The 21,896-nt window shown below is 34.5% G+C and overlaps 1 protein-coding gene across 1 annotated transcript; it reads left to right on the top strand.

Annotated features, from left to right (window-relative positions):
- Positions 1-2,607: 2,607 nt before the first annotated feature.
- On the top strand, positions 2,608-21,557 carry mybbp1a (MYB binding protein (P160) 1a). Its single transcript, XM_051892956.1, has 26 exons — positions 2,608-2,866; positions 4,327-4,422; positions 4,511-4,768; positions 4,908-5,015; positions 6,075-6,265; positions 6,471-6,638; positions 6,967-7,084; positions 8,468-8,757; positions 10,110-10,220; positions 10,314-10,439; positions 11,017-11,223; positions 12,191-12,299; positions 13,081-13,168; positions 13,351-13,514; positions 14,537-14,653; positions 14,759-14,908; positions 15,222-15,395; positions 16,217-16,374; positions 16,846-16,980; positions 17,107-17,179; positions 17,261-17,392; positions 17,618-17,686; positions 18,587-18,700; positions 19,255-19,353; positions 19,447-19,571; positions 20,939-21,557. The coding sequence occupies exons 1-26, from the start codon at positions 2,672-2,674 to the stop codon at positions 21,267-21,269; spliced, it is 3,906 nt and encodes a 1,301-aa protein (XP_051748916.1). The 5' UTR covers positions 2,608-2,671; the 3' UTR covers positions 21,270-21,557.
- Positions 21,558-21,896: the final 339 nt, after the last annotated feature.

Genomic DNA, 21,896 nt, shown 5'->3' on the forward strand with positions numbered 1-21,896 from the left:
ATAATCTTGTATATATATGTATAGAAAATACTTAATTTTAACATTTACTCTCCCTTTCGAGTGCCATGGGCAAAGCATTCTAGGAAATCGAAGTCCCAGCCCAGTTTCAGTTAAACTTAAGTTTGTCTAAATTAAAAGAAATTAGTTCATAAAACTCAAAAGAATGAAACAGTTCAGTTTACTTAAAATGTATCAGTTCTGTGAACTTGAAAGAAAAAGAAAGTGCTAAATACTCACAAAAGTTAATTTGACTGAAATAATTTGTTTAATTTAAGTTTGTCCTACTCAAAACAATAAACATTTTTTGAGTGTTAGGGTTTACAGTGTGCTTTTTTCCCCCAAAAAGCACAATTGTAGTCTTTTTATCTTTTAACATTAAGAAAAAAAAATTGAGTTCATCCAAAATTTCTCCTCCTCAAGGCAATTTAACAAAGAATTTTCAGCTGCATTATTTCCTACTTTGAAAGGCAGGTACAACTGCATGTCATCAGCATAACTATGATATGAAATGCCACTATGAAAAGCCCACTGGAATCATGTATAGAGTAAAAAGCAACGGCCCTAAAATAGAGCCCTGAGGTACCCCATAACTTACAGGAGCAGCAGAAGAACAATTATTCCCATTCTTTACAGTGAAAGTTCTACCCTCCAGGTAAGAATAGAATCAACGTAAAGCCACTCCACTTATCTCAACACACCACTCAAGGCACTCTAACAAAATGGTATGATCCAGTGTAAAGGCCACGCTCAGGTCTAACAAGACAAGACCAACACAATTTCCATTGTCAACTTCCAATAAAATATTGTTTAATACCCTAATAAGGGCAGATTCAGTACTAAGACCAGTTGTGAACCCTGACTGAAACTTAACCATTATGTTCATCTCTGCTAAAAAAGAAGAAAACTGACAAAATACAACCTTTTCTAGGATTTTTGCAATAAAAGGAAGTTTAGAAACTGGACGAAAATTATAGATGGATCTAGGCCGGGTTTCTTTAACAAGGGCTCCACTACCGCATGTTTCAAACTCGGTGGCACACGACCCTAAGCCAGACTTTTGTTTATGATTGATAAAATGTATGGACCATTAGTATCAAAAACTTCCAACAAGAGACTTGTTGGGATTACATCAGTTCTAGATGAAGTGACCTTTAATATACCCATGATCTCAGTGATTTCCGAAAGTGACATCATCTTAAAGGCTCTAAAGGAGCCAAAGGGAGCAGCAACAACTCCAAAATCTAACTTCATTGGTGCAATTGCAGAGCGAATACCATCTATTTTATCTATAAAAATTAAAAAAAAAAAATCTCTCACAATTTGCAACTGAAGACAAACCGTGACTAAAGGCTCTAAAATGGAGTTAATAGTATTAAAAAGCACACAAGGCTGGTGAGAATATTTTACAATAATTTCAGAAAAATAATTTGCTCTAGCCATTTTTGCTGCTTCCTGAAATTTAGTCAAAGAATCCCTTGGCATAATATAAGAAATCTGCAACTTATGAATGAGAGTGAGGGATTTTGTTTTATTTTTGCATTATACTAATGTATCCCAGTGGGATGATATGAACTTCCCACAACCCGTTACACTTGGAAATCATTACCGTTGTGGATGCTTTTTGGTTACAACAACACTTACAACAGCCCAAAATGATTGTGAACTGAAAGAGTAGTTTGGCTGAACTGACACCCTCACAAACTCACTCGTACAAAACAGCGATTTCGTCGTCCTCATTAAATTTTCCACTCGCTCCTTGACTCCATCAAATCATTTGTTTAGTTTCACACCTATTGCATCCACTTGCAAAAGTAGTTGTTCCATTTCCTTTACACTCAGTCATTTTGGGACAAAAAACATTCAGTAACGGGAACTACATCCTGCTATCTTTTATCTAAATAGTTCTAGAAAATTGGGGGAGCAAAAGGCGCTCACTCAAATAATGTGATCCAGCTTGAAGAAACAAGTGGAAAAAGACTTCGGGCAAGTCTTCTAATGAATGCTTATTTGGAGGGGCCGACTCTGACACACAGGTTGTTAATGGCTTCTTCCCAGTGACTGGGGTAGGGAGGCTGCCGTGGCCCATTGAAGCCTTATGGGGGGGTCAGGCCTGGTTTATAGGGGCCCTTCCTTATTAGTGACTGTCATGCTGGTTCAGTCTAAGCATTTCTATTAAGAGTTTCAGAGTGTGCATGAGGTTCTCTGATTCACTGCTGCTGTCATCAGACATCAGACCTAAATGTGTCTTGACATTCCAGTTAAAAAAGGGTGATCATCTGTCAGCAGCCATTAATGGACATTTAAAGAGGGAATAAGTTAGGCCCAATAGGCTATAATGCTTTTTAAGTGGTTATATTACATAAAACAGAAAAAAAACATACAATTTATACTATAAAAGCTCTGTTTTAAATACATGCGTTTGTAGTGATATTTTAAGTAAGCTATTCTTAAATTAGAAATAAAATAATAAAGAATAACGTTATAAAGAATTAAATTATTTATAACAAAAAGTTTCCAATTTCTGACCTTTATTATTATTTTTGGTGAATAAAGCTTTTACAGTTCAGTTTATGGTTTGAGACTTTTATTTTGAATTCACTGCGCGGAAGTAGCCCTGGAAGAAAACGTCTTCGAGAGTCGCGACCTCCCCCCACGTGTGCGCCACACTCTCATGGTTGTAGTGATGCAGACAAACATGGGAGAGATGGAGAATACCACCGTGCGACCCAAAGTTACCGATGCTAAAGGCATTCTCAAACAGAACCGACAGTTCCTGGATTATTTCTGGGACATCGCGAAACCCGAGCGAGACATCCGCCTCAAAGCGATAGAGGATTTGATTGAACACCTGAAGCAGAGCGAGAAGGTATGAAGTGTCACTTCTGATATTGGCTCATCTCTGTCGATCAATATTGTTCTCAGCTAGAGTTTGTTGTTATTGCTGTTTTAACTTGTGTCACCTGATGTAATAAGCTGTCATTACCTGAATGTGATCGGGTTTGGTTGTTGGTGCAAACACGTGGGTTTCATGCGGCTGTTGTACATGAGTGATTCTTCATATGAAAATGTTCACACACTCCACACAAGATGATTTAAAGAGAGGAAAACATTCGAGTTTAACAGTTTTAATTTATTAAAAAATTATTACATTTTTCTATTCTGTTATCTATCTATCTATTATTCTGTCCATTCATCTATTCATCCAGTATTCTGTCTATCTATCTATCTTAACTGCTCATTAATCCATCCATTATTCTATCTATCTATTATTCTGTCCATTCATCTATTCATCCAGTATTCTGTCTATCTATCTATCTATCTATCTATCTATCTTAACTGCTCATTAATCCATCCAGTATTCTATCTATCTATCTATCTATCTATCTATCTATTTTTAACTTAAATTTATCTGTCCATTCATCTATCTATCTATCTATCTATCTATCTATCTATCTATCTATCCATTATTCTGTCCATTCATCTATTCATCCATTATTCTGTCCATCCATCTATCTACCTTAATTGTCCATTATTCCATCCATTATTCTATCTATCTATCTATCTATCTATCTATCTATCTATCCATTATTCTGTCCATTCATCTATTCATCCATTATTCTGTCCATCCATCTATCTACCTTAATTGTCCATTATTCCATCCATTATTCTATCTATCTATCTATCTATCTATATCTTAAATTTATCCATCCATCCGTCCATTCATCTATCTATCTATCTATCTATCTATCTCTTAAATTTATCTATCTATCTATCTATCTATCCATCCATTATTCTGTCCATTCATTTATTCATCCATTATTCTGTCCATCCATCTATCTATCTATCTTAACTGCCCATTAATCCATCCATTAATCTGTCCGTCCATCCATCTATCTATCTATCTATCTATCCATTAATCTGTCCATCCATCATTCCGTCTGTCCATCTAGCTTAAATGTATCCATCCATCCATCCAGCCATCCATCTATCTTAAATGCATCCATCCATCTATCCATCCATCCATCATTTTGACTGTTCATCCATCCATCCATCCATCCATCCATCCATCTAAAATGTATCCATCTATCCATCATTCTCTCCACCCATCGTCCATCCATCCATCATTTTTTCTGTCTGTCCATCCATCCGTCCGTCCGTCCATTCAGCCGCCTGTTTATATATCTATATATCTGTTTTCAAAAATGCCCCTAATTGAAGAATATGGCAAAGCAGATCAGATGACCTTGTATGATAATTCAGTGTATTCTAGATGATGGTGTATGCGTTTTTCCTCAGTGTTTGTTTGTGTTCTGTACTTTCATCCAGGAAGATGAGTTGAAGTATTCACTGAAGAGACTAGTGGATGGTCTTTCTCACACAAGAGAAGACTCTCGATCAGGATACAGTGTGGCTCTCGCTCAGGTATTTTTAGCCATTCAATTTTATCTTCACGTTTTTCCTTATAGCAGTCATTAGTTATGTAATTGACTGTTATTGTTTCTATATGAAGCTGCTGAGTGTATTTGAGGAGATCTCACTGAAATCCACACTAGACAGCATCAAGGAAAAGCACAACCTTCAGACAGCCAAAAAGGTGAGTTTTTTTATGTCCATATTTTATCATCTTTATCATCAATCTGTCATAATCATGATCATTGTTCTTATCTTTTATCGTGCTTCGATTCTTTTAACAGAAATTAATCAGAATGTAGCTTTTGGGAATTTCTTCGGGGTGCTCTCCCTGTCTCAGTCCACACGTCTGCATAAGGTAAGACATGTACATCATATACATCACTAATTCTTATTTTGCATATTTTTTTAGGATGGCATTTGGGATGCATATAAACACTAATTTGTGTTCGTGATCTTTTTCTATCTCTCTCATTTATCACCACATCACCTCTCAGGAGCCGCAGGTCATGCTGGAGTGTATCCAGCTCCTACAGAGTCTGTCCCAGTACAGAGAACACCTGAAAGACCTGCCCAGAAAAACCATGGTTGACATCCTGTCAGAGGTGATTATTATTAAATTTAGTGACTCCCGATCGAGTCATAGAATGTGATTATCAGCCGATACAGATCTGCGGCCGATGGATTAGAGCATCCCCAATAATAGTAGTAATAACTATTAACATATTACATAAATTAATATATAAATATTAATACTAATATTATTTTTAATAAGTATTATTTTATACAGTAAAAACAACAATAAAATCTCTAGATTAATTTATATATTGTCATGTAGCTCCCTAATAGCCTAATAACATGAACACACAAATATTCTTTTATATACTATTAATATTAATAGCAATAATAATAATAATGTTATTACAAATATGACTAATTAGTATTATTATATACATTAAACACAATAATAATAATATTGATATATTAAGTTATATATTATGTGTAATGTTATTTGCATTGTTTTGTTGTGGTTATTGAAAGAGGTGTTTGAAGTGCTTTTGAGCGCCCTAATAGCAGTACAAATAATATTTATGATATTAATAATATGTATATATTCATTTACATAATAATAATTACAATTATTGTTGTTATATATAACATAAATTAATATATTCATACTATTGTCATTCTTATTAATATATTAAAAAGTTATTGTGTATTATTATTGCATGTAATAATACTAATTAATAATAGTATTAATATTTTATTTATTTAATAATATATTAATATAATATATATATTATTATTTATTACTGTTATTAATAATACTATAAATTAATATATACATATTATAGTATTAATAGCAACAGTAATATTATTATTATATAAATTAAATATTAATACTAATATTAATTAGTATTATTACATGCAATAAACAAAATAATAATATTTTAATATATTAATAAGAATGACATTAGTATGTATATATTAATTTGTTATATTTAACAACAACAATAATAATCATAATTATTATCATATAAATTAATATAAATGTTGATTATTATTATTAATATATACAATAAATACAATAATAATATTATTTATATATTAATGTATATATTATACCCTGTAATGTGTTATTTGCATTGTGTATTGTTGTATAGACATCGACAGATGTGTTTGAAGAGGTGCTTTTCAGCGCCCTGAAGTCAGACCTGACCTCCGCCCTCAACACCCCCGAGCAGCTGGAGCTCCTCCTAGTGGCCCTACAGAAGTTTCCCTCGGTCCTCAAACCCAAAAAACTGAAGAAATTATTGGGAACCACAACAGTCATTACTAAAGAGAACATGCCGAAGTGAGTGTTGAACTCTCCTTTTTGCTTTCTTTCTCCATATGCGCTGTTTTATAATATTATTGATTGATTAATAATTATTTATTTATTTGTGTTTTTTGTGTTGATTTTATTTGAAAGAGCTAAAATGTTGTTTTATACATGGTAGGTTGAAAACATGCTTGTATTTTGTGTGCTTTATTGTTTTATTAATATATTTTTTCCCCAGGTTAGTGGATGTTTTAAAGATGGCCGCTCGCTCTGTGAAGAAGGAGAACATTCTGCCCCCAGTCGCGTTGGACTTGCTGCAGGCGTCTCTGCGAGAGGAGAACTTCGAGATGTTCTGGACTGAAGCCATCATCAAAGGCATGATGTCAGAGATGCCTGGACCCACTCAGTGAGTTTTACATGTGTAGTCAAATCTTAACCTGCTAGTTTAAGTGTCTAATATGCACCCAGATATGGAAACGTCTCATGTGATGAAAGGTTATTTTGCATAAAATTGACACATATTGCACATACATCCTTTTTTAATGTAACTATGTAGAATGTTTTCAAGATCTTGTCAGCAGAAAGCATTCATCTGGGTTGGTGTTGATTGTGTTTATCAAATTAACCAACTGCACAATAATGAACATTTTTGTATTGTTTGGGAATTTTTTTTTTTTTTTTTACGTGATGACCAAAATACATGTAGAAACTGTCTCTCTCTCTCTCTCTCTCAGTTATTTGAGTTTCCGGTTGCTGGGAGCTTCTTTGCCGCTGCTGTCAGTCCCTCAGCTTGAGTTTGTGCTGTCCGGTGATGTGATGAGACATTACGGTGAACACATGCTGTCTGCACAGGTCTGTCTTTATTTTTGGTTATGTATGTGTTTCATGTGATGAATGACAATGTTAGCATCCATTATGTTTACTTTAAAGAGGAAAATCATTCATTTAAAACAAACCCGAGCAGTGTTTGTAGCAGTTGTTTGCAAACAGCATTTATTTGCGAACAGTAGTATGCTACAAAAATCTAGCATGCTGTTTGTAACATTCATACATTTATAACATTGATAAGTACATTCTTATGCACCAATCTAGACCTGCACGATTCTAGATAAATTGAGAATCAAATTTGTTTTGTTTAAAATAGAGATCACAATTCTCCTACGACTCTGAATAGGCAACTAAACAAAATAACATGTAATTTACTAGAGGTTCAGACAAAATGTTACTTGCTGCAGTCTATTTAAAAAATCTAAAATGAATTTGAGTTATTTTTCAAAAAATCAGTTGAATGAATGATTCAATGACTCACTCATAAAGACTTCACTTGTTTCATTACTAGGTGAATCAGCATTTTTGAACAAATCTCTTGAATGAATGATTCAATGACAAATACATTTTTTTAAACAGTTAAGTGTCGCTACCTACTGGTATAACAATGTAATTGAGACAATCTTAGGGAATGTTTACACGACAACAGTGTACTAAAAACGGACAGATGACACCATTGTCAAAACGATCCCTGTTCACACCTATCTGTAAAAACAACTAAAAACACTGCATTCTGCTACCAGGCCAGTAGTTGGCGATGTCACTTTGTAAAGAAACACTACACGCCTATAGACTGAACATATGATACGCATGCACATAACGCCGTTATGTAGTTTACACAGAGACGATAACGGTATAATTTTTAAAAACTTGCACTTTGAAACCCGTTTTCATGCCCCCAAAACGCAGTTGTTGTGTAAATGAACGGCCAAAACACATAAAAAGTTTTGTTTTTTTTGTGTCGTGTAAACAGCCTCTTAATTTGAAGCATCAAGTTACGTTCAAAAGATGATTTACTTTGATCATTACAGTAGACATCAGTGTTTATATCAGAAATAAAAACTTTTATCCCAGTCCTTGTGTGATAATTTGAATTATTGTAACACAGAAATAATGATACTATGTGTTGAAAAGACTATTTGTCAAGCTGTTTCATACCTGTACATGACAACTGCTCTCTGGCTCGACAACAACACCAGATCAGATTTGAATGTTCAGGTGTGATTGTACTGGTCAAAGATTTAATAGCAGAATCCTTGTCATTTAGGAATAAGATAATGAGGGTGTTTGGATCGAGATTGCGATTTTTAAATGATTAATCGTGCATCTCTACAATAAGCTTTTATTCCATGCCGAATGTAGCTTGTGTCATCAGATTGTATGTTTATTGTGCGTCTCTCCTTACAGTCGCCAGACCGATTCAGGTTTGCTCCGGAAATGGAGAAGATGGTGAGCGAGTTCATGCAGGGCTGCTCTGACGCTGACAAACAGCTCACCGTTGTGCTCAGCTTCACCCAGCTCACTAACCAGGGCTACCCTGTGGTCCCGTCCTACTGGAGGGTTCTGGATCACATGGTTCCGTCTGCGCTGCAGCAGTACGTGGACTGGCTGATGGAGGCGTTCTGCAAGCCACAGCTGGAGAACTGTCTGGACTTCAGCACCCGCAGACAGAAAGGAAACCAAGATTCTAGACTAGAGTGAGTTTACGCTTTATTTTCCAAGAATTGACTGTTGTAAAATCATTAAAGGGTTCACCCAAAAATGAAAATTCTGTCATTTATTACTCACCCTCATGCCATTCCACACCCGTAAGACCTTCGTTCATCTTTGGAATGCAAATTGAGATATTTTTGATGAAATCCGATGGCTCAGTGAGGCCTGCATAGCCAGCAATGACATTTCCTCTCTCAAGATTCATTAATGTACTAAAAACATATTTAAATCAGTTCATGTGAGTACAGTGGTTCAATATTAATATTATACAGCGACGAGAATATTTTTGGTGCGCCAAAAAACAAAATAACGACTTATATAGTGATGGCCGATTTCAAAACACTACTTCATTGAAGCTTCTGAGCATAATGAATCAGCGTGTTGAATCAGTGGTTCGGAGCGCCAAAGTCACGTGATTTCAGCAGTTTGGCGGTTTGACAAGCGATCCGAATCATGATTCGACACGCTGATTCATTACGCTCCGAAGCTTCCTGAAGCAGTGTTTTGAAATCGGCCATCACTAAATAAGTCGTTATTTTATTTTTTGGCGCACCAAAAATATTCTTGTTGCTTTATAATATTAATATTGAACCACTGTACTCACATGAACTAATTTAAATATGTTTTTAGTACCTTTATGGATCTTGAGAGAGGAAATATCATTGCTGGCTATGCAGGCCTCACTGAGCCATCGGATTTCAACAAAAATATCTTAATTTGTGTTACGGGTCTTACAGGTGTGGAACGGCATGAGGGTGAGTAATAAATGACATTATTTTCATTTTTGGGTGAACTAACCCTTTAAGATTAGAGGTTTTGGGGGGGAAAGTATAAACTTATACAAAGCAGAACAAAGCTTTTTTCATTTTTTTTTTTTTTTTAAATTATTATTTTTTTTCTATTTAGATTTAATTGATTTAAATTTTAGGTTTAGTAATTTTAGTACTTCAGCTTATTTTATTTTCAGTTACTTGCCAAGGCAACATTTCTAATGTTTTTATCTAATTATTTTTTATTTTATTCTATTTTATTTTATTTAAATAATTTTTCACATATTTGTTAACAATTGTTAATAATAGTAATATTTTTATTTTATCAAATGAAAATATTATAATTAATTAAAAGTAACAATAATAATAGTTTTTATTTGTTAAAAATAGCATATATTATTTATTATAATTATTAAGTTAATAATTAATACAATTATTTGTTTGATAATTTTTTGTATCAATGTTATTTTTCAATTCAACAAAATTATTATATTTTTTTTTGTCACCACTCAGGCATTTTCCTTATGTCAGTTTCATATTTATTCTTTTTTTATTTGATGCTGTAGGAGTGACAGCTGTGTTGCCAGGTTTCGTAAATGGATCATTCCACGCCTCACTTTCATTGTGGAAAACCATCAGATTAAGAAGCAGGAGGATCTCGTCATGAAAGTGGCTAGGTAACCCCTCTTGATATTTCATCAATGGTCTCAACATGGCATCTATACTGATATGAATGGATGGTATTGTGATGTTTTGTCTTTCTCCTGTAGGTTTATTTTCTTCCACGGCTTCTTTAATGTCAAGAAACCCACTCCAGAAATCCCTGAGACTGCGCAAGCTCTCTCAGTGCCCATAGATCAACAAACACGAGCCACCCTCACTGGAGCCTTCTATGGGTCTGATTTTATGTTCTTCACCTCCACACCATACATGTTTTATTATAATCCTTTTAATTGTCTTAGAACTATTCCCATATTGTGTATCACTGGCTGTGTTAGTTTTGTTCCCAACTAGTGATTCGCTGATGCCAGTAATTATGGCCAATAACCAACAAATGGCCAATATTAGAATTAAATATGATTTTGGAAATTAAAAATAAAACGCTAGAAACTTGTCAAAATAAAGAGCTTGGAAGCCAGCAAATGAACTGGGTCAGAGATCACAGATTCTACTCGACTAAAAATCCTTGCTATCCATCTAAAAAGCTCTATGACCAGAGGTGTGTTAAAACGCTGATACATCAACTGATCAAGTTGCAGTAATCGTCGCCTTCCATTGTCAATTGTGCTCGTTCCTGTTGCATGTTCTCAATCTTGCAAACGACGTGAGCTTTGAGTATGAGGAGGGGGCCGGGAAACCACTCTCTCCAATATTTTGAATTTGGACTGCAGTATCCAGTTCAACCACTAGTTGTCAATATTACATAATTCACTTTTAAATTTAATTAATAAATATATACTTCATCTCCTCCAGTCTTCTGCAGGGCCTGAACACAATGACTGTTTTAGGAGATTCACCTGAGGAGGAGGGGGTGAACTCCAGGAGGATTCTGGGTGTTAAAGCTGACGGAACCATGTGGATTTACTGTCTGGTGCAGTACGCCGCCATGCTGCTCAACCAGAGCAAATGCGTTCAGAGCATTCAGACCTTCAGTTCAGAGCAGAGACAGGGCTGGGACAGGTGACGTATCCTACAAAACACTACTTATAATGTCAGTCATAATACATTGAAGAGCAAGAAAAAAAGCTGTTTTCCATCAGTAGAAAAATGGACTGCAGCTTAAAGGGTTAGTTCATCCAAAAATGATAATTCTGTCATTAATTACTCACCCTCATGTCGTTCCACACCCGTAAGACCTTCGTTCATCTTCAGAACACAAATTAAGATATTTTTGATAAAATCCGATGGCTCAGTGAGGCGTCCATTGACAGCAAGATAATTAACACTTTCAATGCCCAACCTTAATGTTACGAAGTGACGAGAATACTTTTTGTGCTCCAAAAAAAACAAAATAATGACTTTATTCAACAATATCTAGTGATGGGCGATTTCAAAACACTGCTTCATGAAGCTTCGAAGCTTTACGAATCTTTTGTTTCGAATCAGTGGTTCGGAGCATGTATCAAACTGCCAAAGTACCATGAACCATTGAAATTTTGAAACGTTTCGAAACCTTTATGATGTAACGAAGCCTCGTTTACTGAAATCATGTGACTTTGGCATTTTGATACACGCTCCAAACCACCGATTTGAAACAAAAGATTCGTAAAGCTTCATTGAAGCAGTGTTTTGAAATCAGCCATCACTAGATATTGTTAAAGTCGTTATTTTGTTTTTTTGGTGCACAAAAAGTATTCTCATCGCTTTGTAATATAAAGGTTAAACCACTGTAGTCACATGAACTGTTTTAAATATGTTTTTAGCAGCTTTCTGGGCATCTGAAAGTGTTAATTATCTTGCTGGCAATGAAGGCCTCACTAAGCTGTCGGATTTCATCGAAAATATCTTAATTTGTGTTCTGAAGATGAACGAAGGTCTTACGGGTGTGGAACGACATGAGGGTGAGTAATTAATGACTGAATTGTCATTTTTGGGTGAACAAACCCTTTAAATGCTTTTAGTGATTTTGTGTTGTGTGTGTGTTCAGTATGCTGGAATCAGTGGAGGCCTTGAGGAAAAAAGCAAAGAAGTCGTCTTCACCTAAACACACAGCGTTCCAGCACCTCTTTCTTCTCGTTGGGATTCAGATGTTCAAGGTTGGAATCTTCCTGGCTGCATTAGATCAGAAATTTCCAAACTTTTTTGTCAACCAAACCCCCTTGATGTATAATATTTTCTTGAAGTTCCACTGAGATTTTAAGTCAAAATTTCAATAATTTAATTTAACACATTTGTGGTTTTTGGTCTCTTTGATGTCAGTTAATGTGCACATAACATGCAGGTAAACAAATAAAATATTTTTTCTTTTTTTAGTAAGTGATTTTATTTAGATCAACTAAATAAACAACAACTCACGAACCCTAATTATATATGCATTTTTTATATATATATATGCATTATATAAAAACACAAAGCATTTGTCTATATCTGTGATCAAATGCAGTAGTATTAAAGGGATAGTTCACCCAAAAATGAAATTTCTGTCATTAATTACTCTCCCTCATGTCATTCCGAACCCTTAAGAGATCTGTTCATCTTCGAAACACAATGAAATCTGAGAGCTTTCTGTCCCTCCATTGACAGTCTACATAACTGAAACTTTTTAAGCGGCCATGTCTTATTTGTTTATGCATCTAATATGTTTTTTCTATATCCTTGTTGTGCATGGGAAGGTCTTTGTGTTAATACATATTCATTTTGCTATTTAAAAATTATTGGATATTCAGTACAGTAAAAGATAATGTGCTTTACATTCCTCTTCCAGATAAAAAAAAAAACAGAATGATTGTGGACTGATTTCAGAAAGTGCTCAAGACTGTTTTACTGCCTGTTTTTTGTGATCTTGACAGAAGTGTTGATGTTCTTTCCTCGCTCCAGGCTCCAGAAGAAAGTTTGGAACTGTTGAATGATTTGCGGACTTGCATGGAGAAAGCTGAAGCTAAAAAATCCAAAAAGAAGAAAGCGAGTAAGTTGGAGCGGTTCAATGCAGTTGATGGATTTAATGAAATATGACCATTGTTTTGGCTTCTGTTATTGACTTGTGATCCATAATTCCTGCTGTGTGTGTTTATTCCACCTGTTGTTGAACAGGACTATCTGTTGTTTATGCACTAATGGTGTGTGTGTGTGTGTGTGTGTGTGTTACAGCTGGCAAGAGCTCAGATGAGGAGCCGCACTGGGTGGAGGTAGTTGTTGAGATCCTGTTATCGCTCCTGTCTCAGCCCAGTCGACTCATTCGTAGTGTGTGTAACACTGTGTTTGGCCGTATCTGCCCTCATCTCACTCAAGCAGCTCTCGGCTCCATCCTGAACGTAAGAGACTGTTGACTAATTAACAGTGCTTTTTTACTGTAGTATAATTTATATACTCGTGTAGTATTTATTAATATTTTGGGCTAGCTTTTTATTTTAATTTTAATTTTAGTTTTTATGTGCTTTTGTCATTTTTATTAGTTTTTTATATTTCTATTTAGCTTTAATTTATATTTATTTCAGTTTTAGTAATTTCAGTACTTCAGCTTATTTTATTTAAAGGGATAGTTCACCCAAAAATGAAAATTTGATGTTTATCTGCTTTCCCCTAGGGCGTCCAAGATGTAGGTGACTTTGTTTCTTCAGTAGAACACAAATGATGATTTTTAACTCCAACCGTTGCGGTCTGTCAGTCGTATAATGCTTGTCAATGGTAACTCCATCTATAAGAGTCAAAAAAACATGCACAACCGGAAGCGCAAGGCAGTTGGACATAGTGGGGGTCATCATTAGTGTTCTACTGAAGAAACAAAGTCACCTACATCTTGTATGCCCTGGGGGTAAACAGATAAACATCAAATTTTCATTTTTGAGTGAACTATCCCTTTAAGCTAGTTGCCAAGGTAATATTTTTTTTATAGTTTTTCATTTAATATTTATATTTTATTTCATCTTTACTTCAATTTGCAAAATGGTTATTTTTTTTATTGTAGTTTACTTACAGATTCTGCCAATTTGAGTTTTAAAAGAGCTTCTTCATTATCTTTGCTAGTTAGTGTAATTTATAATAAACAGACAGTTCTTGTTTTCATAACTTTACACCTTTAATTTTACCCACAATGCACTTAACTAACAGAATGTGATGCATTTCAAGCGGGGCTTTATCAGGATTTGATTGGATCGTGGATGTTAGGCTGTGATTATTATTGGTTAATTCTACATTTCCCGGTTCACGTGGGTGTGGTTAAATCAGAGAAAGTAGTTGCAGTTTAATAATGAATAACATATATGTGATTATTTGTGCACTGATCATTAATCAAGAAAGTTAATGGGGTCTGTTTTGAATTCTTATATATTTTTAGGTTCTGGACCCCAACAAGGATGAAGATGAAAGTGGTGTTATGGTGACTGATGAGAAGGAGAAAAAGACAAAACAAAAAGAGGAGGAAGAGCAAGATGATGAAGAAGAGGATGAGGAGGTGAGACTGATCATCATGAATATTTATGGCATGAAACCCAAACTTGTTTTTTCAAATTGTGAAAATATAAAATTTTTCTCTTCTCTCTTTCTTTAATTATATCAGGATGAAGAGGGTTCTGATTCCTCAGATGATGATGATGATGATGATGATGATGAGGAGGAGGAGGAGGATGAAGCCATGGAGGAAGGAGGAGAGGTTGATCAGAAATTCCGTTTGGAGTTGATGAAGGTTCTGCAGGGTCAGAATGCTTTGGTATGAATGAATAAATGATTTTACACTACTCACACACTCACACCACTTTACACACTCACTTACTGTGTTCTTCACACCTGCAAATCCTTTCATTATAACTAACAACACGTAAACACAATGTAAATAAGATTCATTGCACAGTGTAGGCAACTTCATTGATCATAAAGCGAGTGTCTGCAAATATGAAAAGCTTAGTCAGTTATTATAAAGGGAGCGCTCTTGCTACTTTCTGTTTTCTAACCCATTCACAATTTAAACAAAAATAACTATTCATGTGTGGAGCAACAGTAGCAGATGTTCTGTTTTTGTTTAGGCCACTAAAGAGGATGGCAGTGATGAAGAGGAGCTTGATGATGCGGCTATGATGAAGCTAGACGGAAGCCTGGCTTCTCTCTTTCTGGAGCAGAAGAAAAGGATTCAGGCCAAGAAAGACGAGAAGAACAGAATCAGCAAGGAAAAAGTCCTTGTGCGGGACTTCAAGATTAAAGTATGTGTTTCCCATGGGCTGTGTCTCATTTATAAATATATACTGGATTATTTTTATCTATTTTTATCTATAAATCTTGAAGAGTTGTTTTGTTTTTTAGTAGAAGTTCTTCTCTGCTTATATATATATATATATATATATATATATAATAAAATATTTTATATATATATATATATATATATATATATATATATATATATATATATATAATAAAATATTTTATATATATATATATATATATACATACATTTATTTATTTCTGACCACACATACAAACACACACACATATATATATCATTTGTTTTTTCTTTTTAGACTATTATTTTAACTATACCTTTTCTTTATTTTTCTTTCTTTATTATTTATTTTACTTATTTATTTTTTTATTTTATATTGTATTTATTTATTATTTATATTTTAATTCTTATTTAATTCTTATTTTAAATTATTTTTTTGTATATATATATATATATATATATATATATGTGTGCTATTTGACAGTTTGCACTGTAAAACGCTCCGCCGCTGCAGCCATATACAGTCATATGGACGACTTTGGCTGTTTTGTTGCGTCTTGCAGTTTTTTGAGTGTTTTTTTTGTTTGTTTTTTGAACAAGTTTTTTGTAAAAAATAATTCAACTTTTAAAAATCATTCTGTAAACGTGTCCGATTGGGGTCAGGTGAATCTGAAACAAGCCCAATCATTCAGGGTTTCCTTAAGACTGATCAATGACTAGTTGATTTTGAAAAAATACGTAGTTAAAATATGCAGTTTTTTTCTCTCAGTGACTAATTTAAGTCATTTGGTGTGTTATTTTCAGGTACTGGACATGGTGGAGATGTTCTTGAACAAACAGGGGAACAGTGCTTTGGTTCTTGGGATGGTGGAGCCGCTGCTTAGTGTGATCGAGAACGGGATGAGCTCTGAAACCAGCCAACAGGAACAGGACTACCTGCGCAAGGCCGCAGACATCTTCAAGTGAGCAGTGATATTTTAGTATTATTTATATACTATTTATTAATATTTTGAATTAGCTTTTATTTTTATATTTTCAATTTTCATTTAAACTTTTAGTTTAAAGGTAGGGTAGGCAATTCGGAGAGGCTAGCAATAGCAAGCTAGCTTTGAAAGCATGAGATCCCACCCTCACTTCAGAGCGTCTCCAAAGCCACGCCTCCTTCAAAACACATGAACACGCACAGCCAGAGCAGAGTTTGCAAAGCACCACGAGAGAGACGGCGTTAAATTACCTCATGTCTCAAAGCATTACAATAATAATGAATATAAATAACTTGCAGAGCTCTTACTCGCTTAATGAATGCGAGTTTGAGATTCGATTGCTTTAGCTCACAGAAAACATTCTGCTTATTTTCTTCATGACAAAAGATAGTTCTGTTGATTTAATTACATACAATTCTTATAGTTTGTCGCTCTGTCTCTGATTGGCAGGAACCGGCTCTGTCGCGGCAAGTATTACTGCAGGGAAGTTGATGGACGAGAGGCAGAGCTTCATGAAATGTTTGAGCGTCTGATTGGTCGAGCCCAGAAACTGCCAGACTCGTCTTTGTCTCTGTACTACTTCAGGTGAGGACTTCTGGATATTGATGCTTAATCAGATGTTGCAGGAGAAACTTCTACCTGTACTATACAAACTCTCATTTATGTTCATTGTGAATCTGTTTGTGTCTAAATGACATAATTGTTTTGTAGTGCTGCTCTCTACATGCTGAAGGTGTTAAAAGGCGCTGTGAACGAACAGGACTCTGCAAACGCACCCTCAGAGGTAATCTACAATCTCAAATTGACACACCGTTGCTAATCTCCAAGTACTGAGGTTGATGAAATGACTTTGTGCTAATCACAGGCAAAGCTTATGGGTAAAGTGGATGTTGAGAGAGTCACAACTTGCTTCAGGGACGCACTGACGTCTTTCATGACAAGAAGGAAAAGCCCTCTCACTGGAGCCATGTTCATTGACCTCTTCAGCAGGTTCCCTGTGAGTCTGAACAGCTTCAATTTGTAAATATCAGTTGTATGCTTAATTTGGGGGGGAATCTAGCTGGTCAAAGAAAAAGAAAAAACAATTGGTCAAAGAATTAAATGTTGATTGGACATCTTGCACTGGAAAACTCAAATTTAAGTAAATTTAATAAAAATATAGTTTCTATCTCATGAAAACTCTTAACGGGCCATAAGTGATTAATTTGTGGTGCGTTTGAAGGTGTTTTGTGTGAACCTGTTGGACACAGCTGTGGAGAACATCACAGGAGGACGGAGGGAACATCAGCAGGTAAAAAGAAGCTGATCCATCTATGTTGTGGCATATGGTTATGTTATATTGATGTATAATCATTTACTAGATAACTCAGGGCTCAATGCTAAGGATGTTTTCTACTGGCCCGTTTGGGCCAGTGGTTCAAATTTTTACTTGCCCTGCCAAAATTTTCACTTGCCCCACAACAAAAAATTAAATAAAGTAAAAGAAAAGAAAATGGGCCTACAAAATAAGCCTAGTTATTGTTTTTGTTGTTTTTGATACACGTAACCTTAGGGTTATGACACCAAAAGCTACTAGATTGATTAACTTAAATTTTAAATATTGTTAGACAAATAAACAGTAAGTAATAAAAGAGTAACAAATAATCAAATTATAAGTAATAGCAAAAATAAATACAACCGAACAAACTAAATGAAATAAACGGTGCTTTTCAAGTTTTTCATATAGGTTTAAACAGGAGATTTTCAGGTATAGAAATTGTAATCTAATGTATAACTATATAACTATAGATTAAACTTTAATCAGTCAAGAGCAGTTACAGATGCATAAATAATGTTTTGAAATGTTGAAAATATAAAACGTTATATACTGTTATTTAAAATCATTTTAAAAATGAAAAGACACTTTAAACGTGAAATTAAACCCACTAGTAGGTGGCAGCAAGTCCCTGTTAAATGGAGCGAAACAGGCGATTTGGTGTCTAAAATGTAAGTCACTTGATATTAAGTTCTTGTTCATTAAACTGTACGCTCTATAAAATCAACATCACATTTGTAATCATGCTGATATTTGGAGAAAAACACTGGCCCCGGGCCATCGGGCAGTCCTTATTGTCGAGCCCTGTAACTGAATTATTATTTATTGTTATATGTTCAATGTTGTTGTTGTTTTTTTTTTTTTTTTTTTTTTCAGGGTCAGGCATGTGCCATGGTGCTTAAGGCCCTGCAGTCTAAAGATGTGAAGAGCCTGATGTCTGATGTTCAGAGAACTGAGCTGCATCAGAAAGTTGTGGATCAGCTCACAAAGGTAGACTTCCTTGAGCTCTTTTGAACAGTTAAAAATAATTTTAACGTTTAGAAATAACTGTTCTCTATTTGAATATATTTTAAAATGTAATTTGTAATTCCTGTGATGCAAAGCTGAATTTTCAGCATTATTACTCTTTAGCATTATTATTACTTATTAGTCTTCAGTGTCACATGATCATTCAGAAATCATTACATGCTGATTTAATGATCAATATATTTTTTTTTTATTTATCATCATCTTCATAAACAATGTGAAAGTGTTTACTGTCATTTTTGATCAATATAATGATTCTTTACTGAATGATATAACAAGCATTATTTATTTAAACATTATTAAAATTAATGTTTAAATAATTAATACATTAATGGCTTGTATCAGTTATTTTACAACAAATTCAAATATATCTTCAAGACAAGTTATATCTAGACAAGTTGTTTATTCATATTAAATAAATATTTAACATTTTGATTAAGAAGTGAATTTGACTGCTTTCCTTGAGTGCTCTTTAGGGAACATGTGCAGATCCCTAATAAATAATCCTTTTCTTCCAGAGTTTTGAAAATGTGCAGTGTAAGAACAAAACGGTTCATGACAAGATGGTGAAGGCGCTGGAGCTCTGTCAGTACCTTGTTAAAACAGTTCACAGTCAGGTAATGAATCGCTGTTTTTTACTAAACCTTGTGCTTGTTCACGTCAATTCAGTTGTAAGTGTGAAAAAGGGACTTTTGTTTCTTTCTGGGCAGAAAATGCAAGTTAACTTGGAGCTCCTTCAGAATATTCTCAAGTCCATGAACGCGGAAGGAACCCTGCAGAAACCAGGAAGGCTGGAGGACACTTACTGGAGCGTGATGAAATTATTTGGCGTTCTGTGAGTCACATTTTGAGCATGTATATTAGTGATTTGAGCATGTATAATATTTATGATTCTCTGATGAATATAAAGTTCAAAAGAACAGTATTTATTTAAACTACGAAACATAAATGTCTTCACTGTCAGGTTTCATCAATTTAATGCATCCTTGCTGAATAAAAGTATTAATTTCTTTCGAAAAAAATCGTACTGATCCTAAACTTTTAAATGGTAGTGTAAATTGTTTTATTATGCGAGACTCATCATTTGTTTGGCATGAATAATCATCTCTTGGTTTGTGTCCATATTACAAATAAAAATAGATAATAATCAAATAGGTGGAGTACTTTTCAAATAAGATTTTAAATAAGTATTTAAAGGGTTAGTTCACCCAAAAATGAAAATTCTATCATTAATTACTCACATCCGTAAGACTTTTGTTCATCTTCAGAACACGAATTAAGATATTTTTAATGAAATCCGAGAGGTTTCTGTCCCTCCATAGAGATCCAACGAAACTACCACTTAGTGGACTGATATTTAACAAAAATATAGTATATTTATATATAAAATATTTAGATTTATATATATAATATAAATTATATAACACACAAGTATACATGTAAATATTTCTTAAATATATACAGTACATGTGCGTGTGTGTATATATATATATATATATATATATATAATATATATATTATAAATATATGTAAACACACACTTTTATTTTGGATGCAATTAATCGTGATTAATCGTTTGACAGCACTACCAGAAAGGTAGTAAAGACATCATTTAAGTAATCCATGTGACTCCAGTGGTTTTAACTTCAATTTTATGAAGCGATGTGAGTACTTTGCTTGCGCAAAAAAACATAATTTTTCACTTTATTTACAAAATATTATCCAAAGTGTTCTCGCAACAAAGTCAGCTCTTGCGAGAACACAAAACGCATGCGTCATGGTGCTCCCATGAACACGCGTTTCAGATCAATATTTTCATAAATAAAATGGTGTTATGTTTGTTTTGCACAAACAAAGCACTCACATCGCTTCATAAAATTGAGGTTAAACCACTGGAGTCACATGGATTACTTTAACAATGTCTTTACTACCTTTCTGGACCTTGAAAGTGGTAGTTCCATTGGATCTCTATGGAGGGACAGAAAGCTCTCAGATTTCATTAAAAACTACTTCATTTGTGTTCTGAAGATTAAGGTCATACTGGCTTGAAACGACATAAGGGTGAGTAATTAATGACAGAATTTTCATTTTTGGGGTGAACTAACCCTTTAAAGAATTTCCAGCAAATTTAACTATATTGATAGTACCGCCCATCTGATAATGAATCTGTATTCAATGTCTCTGTTCCTTCGCTTTATGTAGAAAACCACAGATTGAAAAGGTGAAGAAAGTTGTAGAGGCAAAGCAGACAGAAGAGACCACAAAGAAGAAGAAGGGCTTCCTTCCTGAGACGAAGAAACGCAAGAACCGCAAGAAGCCCACGGTGCTGGAGGGACAAGAGACGCCAGCCTCCACAAAAACCCCTGAAGGAGCGTCAGGAGAGGTGGGAAAGAAGAAGAAGAAGAAAAACAAGAAAAGGAAACATCAAGGAGGAGAAGAAACACAAGATCAGCCGGCCACTAAGAAAACCAAAACACAACCGCAACAAAAGAAGAAAAAAAAAGGAGGGCAGCAGGGAGATGATGGGAATTAATTGGACAATAAAGTGATGTAACTGTGATGAATACAGGACTGATTACAGAAGTTATTCTGTAGATGGTTGCCGTTTGTCCTATGCAGCCCCAAACTTTGGGCCTGATCATATTTCAGTTCATTTAATGAACAGCTCGAGATCGGATGTTCTGTTCAGAGAAATCAGCCAGTGTGAAGAGAGAAACTGTTATTGTTTCAGTTATCTGTATTATTTGCCTGTTTGTGATTACTTGCATGATAAGTTTTGTAAAAGCAATACATGAAATACTAAAAGGTATTTTGTTCTTTATATGTGGTTTCATTGTTTTTACTGTATGTGTGTGGCAGTAATTGAAAATGATTTGATGTGTTGTGTTTTAGTTATACTAATAAATTAAATGGTAATTACTGTACAGTAGTGACTAAAACAGATGAGTGTAAATAGATGCAATAGTTAGATATAGAGGTTGGCTGAATGGATGGATAGATACAGGATGAAGAGCAACGGTCCTAGTACTGAGCCTTGTGGTACTCCATACTGAACTTGTGGTCGATATGTTATCTCTTCATTTACTGCTACAAATTGATGACAATCGGATAAGTATGATTTGAACCATGCCAATGCAATTCCACTAATGCCAACGTAATG

The sequence above is a fragment of the Ctenopharyngodon idella genome, chromosome 5 (assembly GCF_019924925.1).
Source record: "Ctenopharyngodon idella isolate HZGC_01 chromosome 5, HZGC01, whole genome shotgun sequence".
NCBI classification, from domain to species: Eukaryota; Metazoa; Chordata; class Actinopteri; order Cypriniformes; family Xenocyprididae; genus Ctenopharyngodon; species Ctenopharyngodon idella.

Coding starts and splice junctions, on each gene's coding strand:
- mybbp1a (XM_051892956.1), top strand. CDS start 2,672: ATGGTTGTAGTGATGCAGACAAACATGGGAGAGATGGAGAATACCACC. Junction 16,375..16,845: donor AAGGCCGCAGACATCTTCAA/GTGAGCAGTGAT, acceptor TCTGATTGGCAG/GAACCGGCTCTGTCGCGGCA. Junction 19,572..20,938: donor ATGAAATTATTTGGCGTTCT/GTGAGTCACATT, acceptor CGCTTTATGTAG/AAAACCACAGATTGAAAAGG.